The following is a 15,561-nucleotide window of genomic DNA, read 5'->3' on the forward strand; positions in this document are numbered from 1 at the left end:
CGATATGGCGACAGAGACCGAAAGTAGGGAAACAGGCATATATTCAAACATAGGTGGTCAGTCCAAACACAAGCAAACACATCCACAGGGCAAAGGCTAAAAGTAATACAAAAAACAACTAGAAACCAGAAATCCAGACAGAGAATGCATAGAATTACAATGTGACATGAAACAAGACTTAGCCATAAATGACGGAGAGAACCCGGTTTAAATAAGCAGACAAGAACATGAGTCCCGGCAATGGTTTATGGGTAATGTAGTGTGATGTGACAGTCCAAGTGATATGGGGAGTGCCTAGATTTGAGAGGCACTTCAGCTGGTGAATGCGACACTGTCACACTGCTGCCATAGCCATTCATTCATTCAGCTGGTTTTATTACAGGCATTAATTGAAATTTAAAGAAAGCAACATTATAGCATATGCTGTCCGATTTGTTCATAGTGCTCTGGGAAATGTAAAAATAGGGAAAACATTACAAAAACATTTGATAACACTTTAGATTGTGGCTCGCAATGTAACGCATACTTATACTAAGTATACAGCGTAAGTAATTGTAACAATAATGTATCTCTTCTATACATATATGTAATCACAATGTACCCATAAAAAAGCTACTGTGGGTGTTAATTAAGTATAGGGTTCTTATTTTTTATTATAGCAAACATGAAATGAGGGGAAATTATGTTTCCAGTTTTTGCGCAAGCAAAATAGCATGAATAAAACACGCAGAGTTTTAACTTTAGGATAAATTATTTGATTGGTTTTAGGGTTGTTGGTCACAAATTATTTATTTTATTGACGCGTTTTAATGGGCAAAATCAATTTTGATCTTTTGAGACTAAAATCAAGTATTTCAAGAGCGGTTTGATTTGGATGTTTACATGGCATGCAGTTCCCTTCTTAGGATGTAGTTTTATTTTCCATACTCTTGCCCCTTTATTCCTCAAACTTAGCATATTATAGCGCTTTATCTAAAGCTATATACTGTAGAGGTACAGTATTGTTACAATTAGTTACGCTGTAAATCCTGTTTAATTATGTGGTACATTGCCGGGCTGTAATCTAAAGCGTAACCAAACTTTGTTCTTTGAGCTAATCATTTCTTATCAAGGTCTGTTATATATGTTAGACAAATCAGCATAAACGGAGCGCTACATGCCTAACTGCTTCTAGTCTCCGAAACTGTTCTGTGAAGTGAACGGAGCTAGAGCATTGACCTGACAAGCGTTTACCCTACTTCCGGTTTGTATGCTTCACGCTGTGAAATAGGTCTGCTTGAAAACCGACAAAGGGTACCTACTGTCAGTTTAAAAATACCAAACAGACAAAAAAATGTTTGGTCCTGTACACTGACATTAGTTGAAGTCATGTGATCAGTGAAATTTAGAACTCACAAAATGAGTCATTTGTACTGGACGGGATAGTATCTAGAGACACAAATTTCAAGCCTGCATTTCGATGTTTGATAGGAAAACGATACAATATTTAGTTTCAAAACTATATGTTTTTTCTTCTGAAGTATTTCATGTCTTTTACTAGCACACAAGGCAGTAATCTCCCTTAGCTACATCATGGATAACATTACACACAACAGATTCATCAAATAACCAAAGAACACGTCAGACATAATGATATGCAAGGAGCATGACTAGCCATTTAAAACCTCAGGAAACAGAGATATGTCCTAACTCTTTGTTTATGTCGAGCTCGCAAGAACAATGATTTACATGTTTGTCTTTGTGTTTCACCTTTGCAGCGCAGCTGTGCCTCCAAACTGCTCCCCACAGGATGACTTTGATCTGCCAGTATTTTTAACTACTGGAGATTTCTCAATAGGAGGGATTTTTCCTTTGCATTACAGAGTAGAGCTTCCACCAACAGACTACATGAAGAAACCCTTAGCAGCACAGTGTCGAGGGTAAGGATTTGAGCTTGGCTATTCAAAATTTGGTCAAGTGTTTATATATGTTTTGTGTATTTAAATCAAGTTATGAGATGTCAGTTTGTTGTTCAAAAAGTAGTTGTATAAAGTTATTTGAATGAGTTTTTTTATGCAGGTTTGATCCAAGGGCCTTCCGCTGGGCTCTCACAATGAAGCTTGCAGTGGAACAGATAAACAACAGAAAAGATCTCCTGCCCAACCATACTCTGGCTTACAGGATATTTGACTCCTGCTCCACCCCTGTAACAGCTCAGAAAGCAGTCCTGGCCGTACTGAACGGGCAGGAAGTTATGCAAAGTGAAATGTGTTCTGGGTCTGCTCCTTTAATAGGATTAGTAGGGGAATCTGGTTCCTCACAATCTATTGTACTTTCCAGAACTCTGCAGCCTTTCAAAATACCCATGGTAATAAGATGCATGTGGTTTCTAAATTGCAAATATTCAAATCTTCAGTCTTTTTCCTATGTGTAAAATAATATACTGTATGTAAAACATGATTTACTTGAGACATTAATGTATAGACTTTGGTGTATTTTTCTTCTTAATTTTTACTCATAGATAAGCTACTTCTCAACCTGCTCTTGTCTAAGCGACCGAAAGCAGTTCCCAACATTTTTCAGAGTGGTCCCCAATGATAATTATCAAGTCAAAGCTATTGCACAGCTCTTAAAGAAGTTTGGCTGGACATGGATTGGCGTGGTCACTGAAGATCATGACTATGGCAAGTTTGCTTTACAGGGCTTGAAACGAGAAGTTGAAAACACTGACATTTGTTTGGCTTATCATGAAATGATCCCAAAAGACTACACCAGAGAAAAAGTCCTCAATATCTTAAAAGTAATGAAAGAATCCACTGCTAAGGTTGTAGTTGTTTTTTCAGTAGAAGGTGAATTTTACCCATTCTTGAGAGAGTTTATGATTCAGAATATCACAGGAATTCAATGGATTGCAAGTGAGGCTTGGGTTACAGCCTCCATTTTAGCAGAAACGTATCCATTTTTACACGGCACAATTGGGTTTGCGATTCGTCAAGGACACATTCCAGGTCTGGAAGATTATCTCAAAACAGTGAATCCAGAAGAATATCCATCTAATCCTCAGGTTCAGGAGCTTTGGGAAGCTCTCTACGGCTGTTCTCCTTCTATCAGTTTAAACAGTCATCTGCCCCCCTGTACAGGGAAAGAGCCGCTCAGAGAAGAGCATTCTGCATACATGAACACATCTAGTCCTCGTGTCAGCTATAATGTGTATAAAGCGGTGTACGCCTTTGCTCATTCTCTACATAATCTCATTCACTGTACACCTGGAAATGGACCATTTAAGAATTTCTCATGTGCAGATTTCAACAATGTGTTTCCATGGCAGGTAAAAATACTTTAGGATCTGAAATCTAAGTAATAATACAAAATTATTACTTAGTACATAATAATATATGTGATAAATTGTTAACACTTTACAATAAGATTAGATCATGCTAACACAAATTACCAATTAACAAAACTAACAAAATCTAAGTTCATGCAAATGTTTAAATCAAACATTGAATTATTGTACTGACATTAAGCAAGATTAACAAAGATTAATAGATACTGAAAACTGTTGTTCACTGTTAGTCCATGTTAGTTAATGCATGTTTACTAATACAACATTGTTGTTAAGTGTTACCAATAAATAATATATTTAATATTGTTTGATATCAATCTTCTAGTTTTCGATCAAATAATTGTAATTGAAAAAAAGTGTTGTGTCCTGTTAACAGTTATGTCTCTCTCTTCATCTGTTTTTTAATGCACATTAGCTTCAGCATTACCTTCAGGAAGTTTCCTTCTCCATTTCAGGAGAAAACGTTGACTTTGATAAGAAAGGAGATGCAACCCCATATTATGATTTAATAAACTGGCAAAAACACTCAAATAGAGATATTGAGTTTGTTAAAGTGGGCTTGTATGACGGTGCTCAGCATACAGGGAAAGCACTGGTGATTGAGGAGCAGGCCATCATGTGGTCTAACCAACAAAATAAGGCAAGGTGTTGACTGTGCGCTGCGCTGCCACCTGCGTGGTTTATTTTGAAACAAAAAGCATAATAAAGAACGATGTAATCTAACTGCCCCCGCATACATTAAAGTGTATGGTACTCTAAATAAAAAATGTGTTTAAAAAAAAAGCTCTTTATAGAGTGTATTTACAAAACTTAATTATACCAAAAGCATAATACAATTCCCTTCCATATTCCTGACAAATTAGTTTTTTTTGACTTTGTCTTGTTATATTTTATAGGTACCTTTCTCTGTGTGCACTGATAGATGTATACCAGGATTTAGGAAGGCTGTCCGTCGTGGGCAGCCTCTGTGCTGTTTTGACTGTGTTCCATGTGAAAGTGGCAAGATCAGTAATCAAACAGGTACTCTTTTTTTCTTACAGACTGTATATGCTGGTTTATTCCTCTCATGCTCTCTCTGACTGTTATTTGTAATTATCTTAGATTCAATAGATTGCCTTTCATGTCCTGAAGATTTCTGGTCCAATATAAACGGAACAATGTGTGTGCCGAAGGTAGTTGAGTTTCTCTCCCATGATGCAATGGGAATCACCCTGACTTTGATAGCTGTTGTGGGAGCGTTTCTGACTGTCACAGTGCTCTTGATATTTCTTTACAACAAAGGAACACCTATAGTCCGAGTGAATAACTCAGAGCTCAGTTTCTTCATTCTGTTATCTTTGACTCTGTGTTTTCTGTGTGCTTTGGTGTTTATTGGGGAACCCACATCCTGGTCCTGCATGCTGAGACACACTGCTTTTAGCATCACATTCTCGCTCTGCATCTCCTGCATCCTGGGAAAGACTTTAGTGGTTTTAGCAGCGTTCACAGCTACTCGACCTGGAAACAATATCATGAAATGGTTGGGCCCCACACAGCAGAGAATCATCATCTTCAGCTGCACTTCAGTTCAAGTGTTGATATGTACTGCCTGGCTCGTGGTGTCCCCACCGTTCCCCTATAGAAACACAAAATATCAGCAGTCTAAGATCATCCTGGATTGCAGTGTTGGCTCTGATCTGGCTTTCTGGTGTGTGCTGGGATATATCGGCCTCCTGGCCTGTGTTTGCTTTTTTCTGGCTTTTTTGGCTCGAAAGTTGCCGGGCAATTTTAATGAGGCCAAGTACATCACTTTCAGCATGCTGATTTTTTGTGCTGTGTGGTTGGCTTTTGTACCTGCATATGTCAGCCAGCCTGGTAAATTTACAACAGCTGTAGAGATTTTCGCTATTTTAGCTTCAAGTTTTGGTCTGCTGCTCTGCTTATTTGCTCCAAAGTGTTATATTATATTACTGAAGCCTGAAAAAAACACCAAGCAACATTTAATGGGAAAGGGCACTAAATAATGTTTTACTTTTAGTTTTAGTGCTTGCAACACATGAGGTTCAAATAAAACTAAATTAAATGTAAAAAATCCATACTCTGCTTGAGAATATGCGATGTTGATTGTTATATGTGATATCTTCATTTAAAATACAACGTAGAACTTAAAATACATCAGACTTCATGGAATGTAAACCTTTATGCATTATAAATAAACAAATAATTTCTTAATTTCCTAAATAATGTGCTTTTCTCTCTAATTATTAAAATGTGTATAATATTGGATTCTGTCCCACTAATGTTGTAAAAAATAGGGATGTTAATAAAGCATGTTTACAGACATATTTATTTTATTGTGAATCTTGCCGATGTCACATGAGAATGACACATAATGAGATGCATGGAGACTTGTGTCTAGTATATATATATAACTGTGTACTTCCCTGTGTATTCATGCTGGGGGAGGCGGACATTTCTGAGCATGACTGCCTTGCTGCTGTGGCTTCTGGTTCAGCGTCTCAGTGCACTTATTTTAGGACATGCCTCCAAATGCATCCTGCAAAATGACTTTGAACCAGGCCTGGCGGCTGGTGGAGAATTTATATTAGGTGGTATTTTTCCATTGCACTACAATCAGGAGATGCCAGATCTCAATTGTACTTACAAACCAGGGCCGGTCAAATGTAACGGGTGAGTAGCAAGGTTTTATGCTTTGCACTGTCCAAACCATTTTTTAATGAAACATGTACTGTAAATATTATAACAAAACGTTTTTGTGATGGTGTGCATTTGCCTTTACCGAATGTGCTTTTGTCCACTTGCTTTATTTACAGGTTTGATCCAAGAGCTTTCCGTTGGGCCATAACGATGCAACTTGCAATAGAAGAAATAAACAGAAGAAATGATCTCTTACCTAACCGCACGCTCGGTTACAAAATATTTGACTCTTGTGCATATCCTCTGACTGGGCAGAGATCAGCAGTAGCTGTTTTAAATGGGCCAAATGAGGAAGAAAGCCCCATGTGTTCAGGTGCCGGTCCACTCCTTGCTATTATAGGAGAATCCGGATCAGCTCAGTCTATTGTACTTTCTAGAATGTTAAAGCCATTCAGAATTCCAATGGTGAGATATTTAAGTAAAACTCTATATGTGTTCTCTATAATTGTGGTTTGTGCTTTCCTATGCCTTTGGGACAAATGTGTATGTGTGTGAATGTGTGAGAGTGTAAAGAATCAGAGCAGAGACATATTTTTCCAGACTTGAATGAACAACAATTGACTCATTATATGATGTACAGACACTTTGTGTGATCCGGGATTTTAAAAATGTTATCACAATTCTGTTCATTCCCTCATAACAGATCAGTTATTTTTCATCCTGCGCCTGTCTGAGTGATAGGAGAGAGTTCCCTACATTCTTTAGGGTCATCCCTAGTGATGACTATCAAGTGAAGGCCATTGCAAAACTCCTGCTGCATTTTCAATGGACCTGGGTTGGAGTGGTACGAGGAGATCACGAGTACGGTCGCTTTGCCCTTCAAGGCTTACTGAAAGAGCTGGAGGGTACGGGCATATGTATAGCATATCAGGAAATGATCCCTCTGTTATATGACCGCTGGAGGGCGCTAGAAATCATCCGTGTCATGAGCCATTCCACTGCTCGGGTGGTGGTGGTGTTCTCTGCTGAAGGGGAGCTCACCCCCTTCCTGAGAGATTACATGGAGCAGAACGTCACTGGGATACAGTGGATTGCTAGTGAGGCATGGGTGACATCCTCAGTATTCACAGGGAGTGAGTATTATCCTTTCCTGGGTGGGACCGTTGGATTTGGAATCCGACAGGGTCAGATCCCAGGGTTAAGGGAGTATCTTATGACAGTAAACCCTGAGAGATATCACTCTAATACTTTGGTTCAGGAGCTCTGGGGAGCGCTATACGGCTGTTCCCCATCTCCATCCTCCAGTGTGAACGGTCATCTGCCCCCTTGCACCGGGCAGGAGACTCTTAAGGAGCAGCACGCTGCCTATATGAACACTTCCAGCCTTCGTATTTCCTATAATGTTTATAAAGGAGTTTATGCCGTTGCTCATTCTCTGCATAATCTCATTCAATGTAGTCCTGGGAAAGGGCCTTTTAATAACTCCACATGTGCAAACATAGATAATGTCTACCCGTGGCAGGTACTCATTAAAGCGACTGCGTACATGATTCATGTCAAATGTACAAAACAATGATTTGTAAAGAGTTGTGACTTTATCTCATCAATGCAATATTTCACAGTTACAGCACTATCTTCAAGAGGTGTCATTCACTATTTCAGGAGAGACAGTGAACTTTGACATGAAAGGTGACTCTATTCCATCGTACGACCTCATAAACTGGCAGAGGGGCTCGGCTGGAAATATTGAGTTTGTTAATGTGGGCGTGTTCGATGGTGCACAAGAATCAGGCCAAGAACTGGTCATCCAGGAGGGGGAAATCATGTGGCCTGGCCATCAGACTGAGGCAAGCTGTTCTCACAGTGTATTTCAGTACATGAGATTCCATGTTCTGAAGTTCTGTAGGGTCAAATGGAGGTAAGTGACTTAAACAACTGGGCAATTCCATGCAAATGTCGACCTTAAGATGAAAAAAAAGGTTTTCACTCTCCGGACAGATCACAGATGTCAACATTTAGTCATTTAAATACCCATGTGTAAAGCATTTTTTGTGTTTTAAAGCAGAGTTTTGCATAGTCGGGTAAGTGAATTGTTGTATCAAACCGAAGTCTCTCATAAATGAGCAAATGAAAATGAAAAATAAAGAACTATTTTATGTTTATGAAGAACTACCCCCTCTCAATTTGATGCCTCTGGTTTGTACATTTTAATTCACAAAAATCCTATAAAGTATGTTGTCTCTTAAATTGCATCCTTTTTTGTCACATCCATAACGCATGAATCGTTCTCTCTTTTTAAATTAAAAACTCATGCATAAACTGTTAACTTTCTGATGTCTGGACTCTATCATCAAGGGTTTAGTAAAATATAAACAGACGATTCAATATATTGGTAGTAAATACATTATATTTCAAGTTTTAAGACTAAAATATGCACAACGCTGGAATTGCCCAACTGTTGATCAGATGTCAGGTCTGTCAATGAGGCAAATTGAATTTAGTTTTTCCCTAACCGCAGAGTATGTCCCTGGAATATTTTCACCATAATTTATGTCTTATACTGAACTGTAATAATACATAAATCTACACATTATCTTTAGTAATATATGTGCGGATCTGTGGCTTAAGCAGGTGCTGGTATCTGTGTGCAGTAACAGCTGCACTCCAGGATTCAGGAAGGCTGTCCGTCGTGGGGAGCCTCTATGCTGCTTTGACTGTGTACCCTGTGACAGTGGCAAAATCAGTAATCAGACAGGTTGGTAAAAAAAATTTCACACATCTCATAAAAAGTGAAAAGCATTTCATTTGTGCATTTTTTCCTCTCTTTAGATTCAATAGACTGTATGTCCTGCACTGAAGATTACTGGTCAAATCCTGATGGAACTGTATGCATTCCTAAAGTGGTTGAATTTCTGTCCCATGATGCAATGGGGATGACCCTAACAGTGATAGCTGTAATTGGAGCCTGTCTCACTTTAGCTGTGTTAACTGTATTTCTGTATTACAGAAACACTCCTATAGTACGCATCAATAACTCTGAGCTCAGTTTCTTCATTCTGTTATCTTTGACTCTGTGTTTTCTGTGTGCTTTGGTGTTTATTGGGGAACCCACATCCTGGTCCTGCATGCTGAGACACACTGCTTTTAGCATCACATTCTCGCTCTGCATCTCCTGCATCCTGGGAAAGACTTTAGTGGTTTTAGCAGCGTTCACAGCTACTCGACCTGGAAACAATATCATGAAATGGTTGGGCCCCATACAGCAGAGAATCATCATCTTCAGCTGCACTTCAGTTCAAGTGTTGATATGTACTGCCTGGCTCGTGGTGTCCCCACCGTTCCCCTATAGAAACACAAAATATCAGCAGTCTAAGATCATCCTGGATTGCAGTGTTGGCTCTGATCTGGCTTTCTGGTGTGTGCTGGGATATATCGGCCTGCTGGCCTGTGTTTGCTTTTTTCTGGCTTTTTTGGCTCGAAAGTTGCCGGGCAATTTTAATGAGGCCAAGTACATCACTTTCAGCATGCTGATTTTTTGTGCTGTGTGGTTGGCTTTTGTACCTGCATATGTCAGTTCACCTGGAAAATTCACAACAGCTGTAGAGATTTTTGCTATTTTAGCCTCTAGTTTTGGTCTGCTGCTCTGTCTATTCACCCCAAAGGTTTATATAATTTTAGTTAAGCCAGAGAAAAACACCAAACAACATCTCATGGGAAAAGACAAATAATTATATTTATCATATGTTGTACTTATTACAAATGTTTATGAAGTGGCAACATTACCCCAACCCATAATAAACAAAATCTGATATTATATTGAAATCTTGTCATTTTTTACAAAATGCCAAAACTACAGGTTTTAAAAGTCCAGTGTATGAAATTTAGAGGCATCTAGTGGCAAGAATGGGTATTGCAACCAATTTCCCGCTTTCCTGTGGCTCAGTGGTTAGAGAAATGCACTAGCAACGCCAAGATAATGGGTTAGATCCCAGGGCTTGCACAGATTTAGAATTTTTTTTTAGTATAATGCAATGTAAGTCACTTTGGATAAAAGCGTCTGCCAAATGCATAAACGTAAATGAAACATGCTCTGCAGAGCAGATTGTCCGTTTGGGACTACTGTAGAAACAACATTGTGAATAGAGAGCCAAGGAGATGACATATTTTTGTATGCAAAACCCGGAAGCGATTTCGCATTTTAGGACTTCCGGTTCCATCGCTCCAAAATCTATGGGTTTTTGGGTAAAATGGCCTGAATGTTGTGGTAATTTGTAAAGATTATCTCCATAGACAAAGGTGTACATATCATAAACCTTTGTAAATCACAGAGCTTAATTTTTGTGATCTTCCAAAAGTCTATGGGAAAACTTCATAGGCTTTTGGTCGAGGGAACCAGCGAGGCGCTTACTTCTTGTGTTTTCCTTCATCTCTGAGGTACTGGATTCCAGGTGTACCTCACACGTCCTGAAAAGTGAACTTGCAGGCTCTTTGATCATCCCCAGATGGCTGCAGTACAGGTCATAAACCTGCCCTCTCCATGTAAATAAATGGCACAGGAGCCAAACTATAAAATCCAATTACACTAAAATATTTTAATATTTTTTCACCAAACGTGTATGATGTCCACTCTGGTGGTCCGAGAGAGACACCTAGAGCTTAACCTTGAGCCAACTGTTGTTGAGCCAGTCCCGTCCCATCTCATGCGGGGCCATTTTCATGGCCTGGCCTGGGACCCACTTGTCTCAAAATGAGCGCCCTTTCTCCCTGGGTGTCATGCCACTCCTGTTGCTGTAAAATCTGACCGCTTCAGCATTGGCTTTAGAGTCGAGTTCCCTGGAGAGCGTGGTACAGGCGTATTCACATCACGCCTCACTCCCGTTGCACCCTGGCCCCTTGGACAGATGTGTCCTTTCTCCAGGCTGGAGTCCCAATCGGGCAAGTCTCGATGCGTGTCGTGGTGACGACAGATGCCTCCCTGTTCGCCGCTTGCTGCACTCTCTTGGCAGGACACACTTCACAAAGAGTGGCGACTCAACCTCTACGCTGTCCAGCTCATTTGGGAGCAGTTCGGGCAGGCATGGCATCTTTGGCACTCCCTGACCGAGGAGTATTTTCTCTTTTGATTTGTCATGTCTAGTTGTAAATTGTTTCGTTGTGTTCACTAGTTCAGACCCATTGTTTTTATGTACCCGCCGATGTTACCTTTGATTTTGTCATGATTCTGCCTCATCAAGTCTTGATTTCCTAGTCTAGTGGCAAGATCATGACAGGGCAACCTGTTTTGTGTGGAGAGAAACATATTGTTGTCAGCCCATCTCGTTTTCTTGTTAGCTTCCCCTGAGTGTTTCATTACTCACACCTATACCTTGTTAATTATCCTTTGTTAGTTTTCCTACTTACTGCCCTCGTGTCTATTGTCTATTGCTAGTTCATTGTACCTGTTTCCTGGCTCGTATGTTCATAGTGCCCTTGTTCATGTTCCTGTTACCTTGTTTGTATATTCGGAAGTACCTTGCTTGTGGTTCGTGTTTGGTTATTTTTGCTCCCCTTGTGGGTTTTTGTTTTATTGTGTTTGTATCAATATTAAAGTTATTGTTTAACCCCTTCACCGCTGCCTACAATTGGGTTCTTCCTCCACGACCGTGACAGATTTGCTTGCCTGTGGATTTATTTGTGGACGTTATCCTACCTGTGGATTTATGTCACATGCCGAGGTGGACGCTAGTGAGCCGACACCCCTTTCTTGCGTACCACCCTGAGGAGCGAACTGTAAGACACAAAAGGCTTGACTCTAAGAATAGCGTAAAAAGTTTCTCGTTTTATTGGATCAACACATCTAGTAAAAGTCACCACAGTGGGTTCTCGTTCTCTTCGGCGGAGGCTCCGACAGTAGGAGGCGGGCGTCGCCCGGCAGATTTTCGTTCTCTTCAACAGAGGCTCGGGCAGTAAAGGCTGGCATTGGCACAGCAAGTTTCGTTCTCTTCAGGGGAGGCTCAGACAGTAGGGGAGGGGTGTCAACACAGCTGGTTCTCTTCAGCGGGGGCTCAGATAGTAGGAGACGGGCGTCAGCCCAGCAAGTTCTCGTCATCTCCAGTGGAGTTTCAGATGGCGGGAGGTTGCATCAGCACAGCACTGTAGGACACACTCAGGGATAGTTCAGCTCAATGACACAGCACAGAGGATTCTCACTCTCACCATCAGAGGCTCAGGCAGTATGCAAAGCAGTGCCCTTGCGGCAGTTCCACGTCCTCTCCAGCAGAGTTTCAGACAGTGAGAGGTTGGGTCAGCACAGCACTGAAGGGCACACTCAGGGATAGTTCAGCCCAATAACCCAGCACAGAGGATTCTGAGAGTCAACTCAGCTGAAACTTCTAGTGTAAACCACAATCCAAAAAGCCAAACACTTGTGCAATCACTACAAACAAAGTCTTCCCAATGTGATCACTCCAATAAAAAAAACACTGCAAATCACAAGACTCACAGTGATTAGGGTGCATACACAGAATTCAGACTGTGGCTCTCAGACACTGGACTAGGCGGAGGGGCTGCTGTGTAGTAAACAGATCAAAGATAATCAGTAGTTTAAATACTTGATCAAGCACTTCAAAGTATCGTAGAGAGCCTATTTTATCTGGTGGGGAGCATCGGAGCAAAACTCATGAGAACATAGAGGTCAGGAGAGCCATTGGCTTCTCATAATATCACCAATAAGCGGCACTTATCTCAACGCGTACAGGCCACGTTCATTGGGTGTCAGCAGTAATAGAGTTCGTGGATTTAAATCTCAGAAAATGCCAGATTCACATCCGATCCTCTCTGCTCTCCTTGAACGCGTTCGTTTTGACCCCACTCGGAAGCCTATAGCGCGTACATCAATCGCCAGGGCGGCATTCCCTCACGGCAGTTGTCGCAACTCGCCCGACGCCTCCTCTTGTGGAGTCAGCAGGTGTCCGAATCCCTGCCTGCGGGCCACGTTTCTCCCAGGCAACCTGAACCAGACAGCCGATGCGCTCTCTCATCAGGGACTTCCCGTGGAGAGTGGCGACTCCATCCCTGCGCGGTCCAGCTCATATGGGAGCAGTTCGGCCAGGCACAGGTGGACCTGTTTGCCTCCCGGACTCCACCCATTACCCGCTCTGGTACCCCCTGACCGAGGGCCCCCTCGGCATGGATGCCTTAGCGCACAGCTGGCCGCGGGTCAAGTGGAAGTACACCTTCCCCCCAGTGAGCCTCCTTGCACAGGTCCTGTGCAAGTTCAGGGAAGAGGGGCATCAGGTTCTGGTGGTGGCGCCCTATTGGCCCACCCAGACCTGGTTATCGGATCTGGTAGATCTGGTGGCAGCTCCCCCTTGGCCAATCACCCTGACGAAGGACCTTCTATCGCAGGGGAAGGGCACGGTTTGGCACCCCAACCCAGGCCTCTGGAATCTCCATGCCTGTCCCCTGGACGGGACGAGGGCTTGCCGTTAGCGGTCTGGGAGACTGTCTTACAGGCTAGAGCCCCACCACTAGGCGGTTATACGCTTACAAGTGGTGCCATTTTGTCCTGGTTTTCTCCCCGGGAGGAGAACCCGCGGAGTGGCCTGATCGGGTCAGTGCTGACCTACAGGTAAGTATCTCTGTCAGCGCGACCTGGTCACCAGGTTCCTCAGGGACGCGAGAGGGGTGTATTCACCTTGACCGTGCTCCGTACCCTGTTGGGACCTTAATGTGGTCCTACAGGGCCTTGGTACGGCCTTGTTGAACCCCTAAGAGCTGCAAATCTTTCTCGTCTAACCATGAAGACTGCACTCTTGATTGCGCTCGCCTCTATCAAGAGGGTGGGGGACCTACAGGCATTCTCCGTGTCCCAAGGATGCCTAGAATTCGGGCCCGGTGAGTCTCACGTGGTCCTGAGATCCTGTCCCGGTGACGTGCCCAAGGTTCCCACCACTCCCTTCCAGGACCAGGTGGTGAACCTGCAGGAGCTCCCCATGGGGAGGAAGACCCAACCTTCAATGTGTTATGTCCAGTACAAGCGTTGCGTCTCTACCTGAACCGCACACGGAGCCTTAGAAACTCTGAGCAGCTCTTTTGTCTGTTAACAGCCCCGGTGACTGTCTCACAACAGAGATTGGCGCACTGGATTGTGGATGCCATCACGGTGGCATACCAATCCTGGAATCGCACTCTATTTGGAGTATGGCATCCTCGTGGGCACTGGCTCAGGGCGCCTCTCTGGCAGACATTTGTAGTGCTGCGGGATGGGTTGGGGTGTCTCCACATGTAACCTCCCCTCTGGGTAGGATGTGGCCTCTTCAAGAGGAGAGCAGTGTTTCCCCAGTATTCGGCTCCGGACAGCACCTCGCTAATAGAGGTGTACGCCACTGTCCATGATGACCGTGAGTACAGGCTTCTTCGTATGACCACTACTCTGTTACTGGAAGATTACGTCTCGCGGTAGCAATCTTGTGACTCGCTAGTCTGGTCAGGTCCGCGCCGCTGAAGGTCGTGATACGGCGTAGCTCTGTGGCGTGTAGATATATCCCCAGTCAGTCTCTCACAACGTCGAGAGACCGACTGAAGGGGAACGTTCCGGTTACGACTGTAACATTGTGTCTTCATGCCACAGTGCTTCGCCGAACCGCTGCAGGGGCTCTCAGGTTCCTCAGTACAAAGGGTAAGTGAATGACCGCCGCCATCTTCCTTTTATACCTGTTTGTATGGGGCGGAGACTGGCGTGTGCGTGCCATTCGCCAAGCCCATTGGTGTATTTTTTTATTATCTCGGAGATGATAGGTTCTCAAGATCAAACCCCAGTCAGTCTCTCACAACGTCTCGTTCCCTCCATCAGGGAACAGAGGTTACAGTCGTAACCGGGACGTTTTTGCACAACATGTCAGCACCCGACGTTTTTTTACGCTCAATTCATTACAATGGAAGGAAGCAGGAATATCATGCAAGGCAACCCACAGTGTATGTGGATAGTAATAGCTGATTCGAGGTAATAAAAACACAATATTATATTGTGTATTATATTGCATTTCTGTTAATAGATCCTCCAAAAAAATGACACATTGGACCTTTAATGCCAAAAATCAATACTGAATCATTTGGCAACAGGGAAACTATCACAATCTGCAATTAAAACGATCCTAGAATAATTTATTTAAGATGGATTTATCATGTTTTAAAAAATGAAATGAAACAAGCATATGACTAAGTCATATTTGACATAACCAAAAGGCCTAATCTAGAATAATAAAGGTCCCAAAGGACACATTAGGAGTTTTTTAACTTGGGGGTGACCGTAAACACAACACAATGTCATTAACTGTATATCCAGCGCCGCCGCTCCCACCACGCGCATCACGCACTGTGCGTAGGGCACCAAGTGCTGAGGGGGCACCAAAAATAGCCTGATGAATTTTAATCTGATATTATTTCATTAGGCTATAGAAAAATAATTAGGCAGGCATATTTTAGCCATGTATATGTAAAAAAAAACGGCCGAACAATCCCATATCACCCCATCCACACCACCACCCGCCCATCCGCACGGCAGTGCCGGTTGATCGCGCGTGCGCCTAACGCAGTTTGACAGACGGTAGCCTAGGCAA

The 15,561-nt window shown here is 42.7% G+C and overlaps 2 protein-coding genes across 2 annotated transcripts; both read left to right on the forward strand.

The window, feature by feature from the left end:
• Positions 1-240: 240 nt before the first annotated feature.
• On the forward strand, positions 241-5,328 carry LOC306899606 (extracellular calcium-sensing receptor-like; the record flags this gene model as incomplete). Its single annotated transcript, XM_079465971.1, has 7 exons — positions 241-251; positions 1,758-1,919; positions 2,059-2,347; positions 2,501-3,307; positions 3,741-3,965; positions 4,222-4,345; positions 4,427-5,328. The coding sequence occupies 7 exons, from the start codon at positions 241-243 to the stop codon at positions 5,326-5,328; spliced, it is 2,520 nt and encodes an 839-aa protein (XP_079322097.1).
• Positions 5,329-5,786: 458 nt separating this feature from the next.
• On the forward strand, positions 5,787-9,690 carry olfcv3 (olfactory receptor C family, v3; the record flags this gene model as incomplete). The annotated part of the gene is made up of 6 exons (XM_079466219.1): positions 5,787-5,995; positions 6,139-6,427; positions 6,666-7,484; positions 7,585-7,809; positions 8,594-8,717; positions 8,792-9,690. The coding sequence occupies 6 exons, from the start codon at positions 5,787-5,789 to the stop codon at positions 9,688-9,690; spliced, it is 2,565 nt and encodes an 854-aa protein (XP_079322345.1).
• Positions 9,691-15,561: the final 5,871 nt, after the last annotated feature.

This window comes from Barbatula barbatula, assembly GCF_947034865.1.
Source record: "Barbatula barbatula genome assembly, chromosome: 10".
Lineage (NCBI taxonomy): Eukaryota > Metazoa > Chordata > Actinopteri > Cypriniformes > Nemacheilidae > Barbatula > Barbatula barbatula.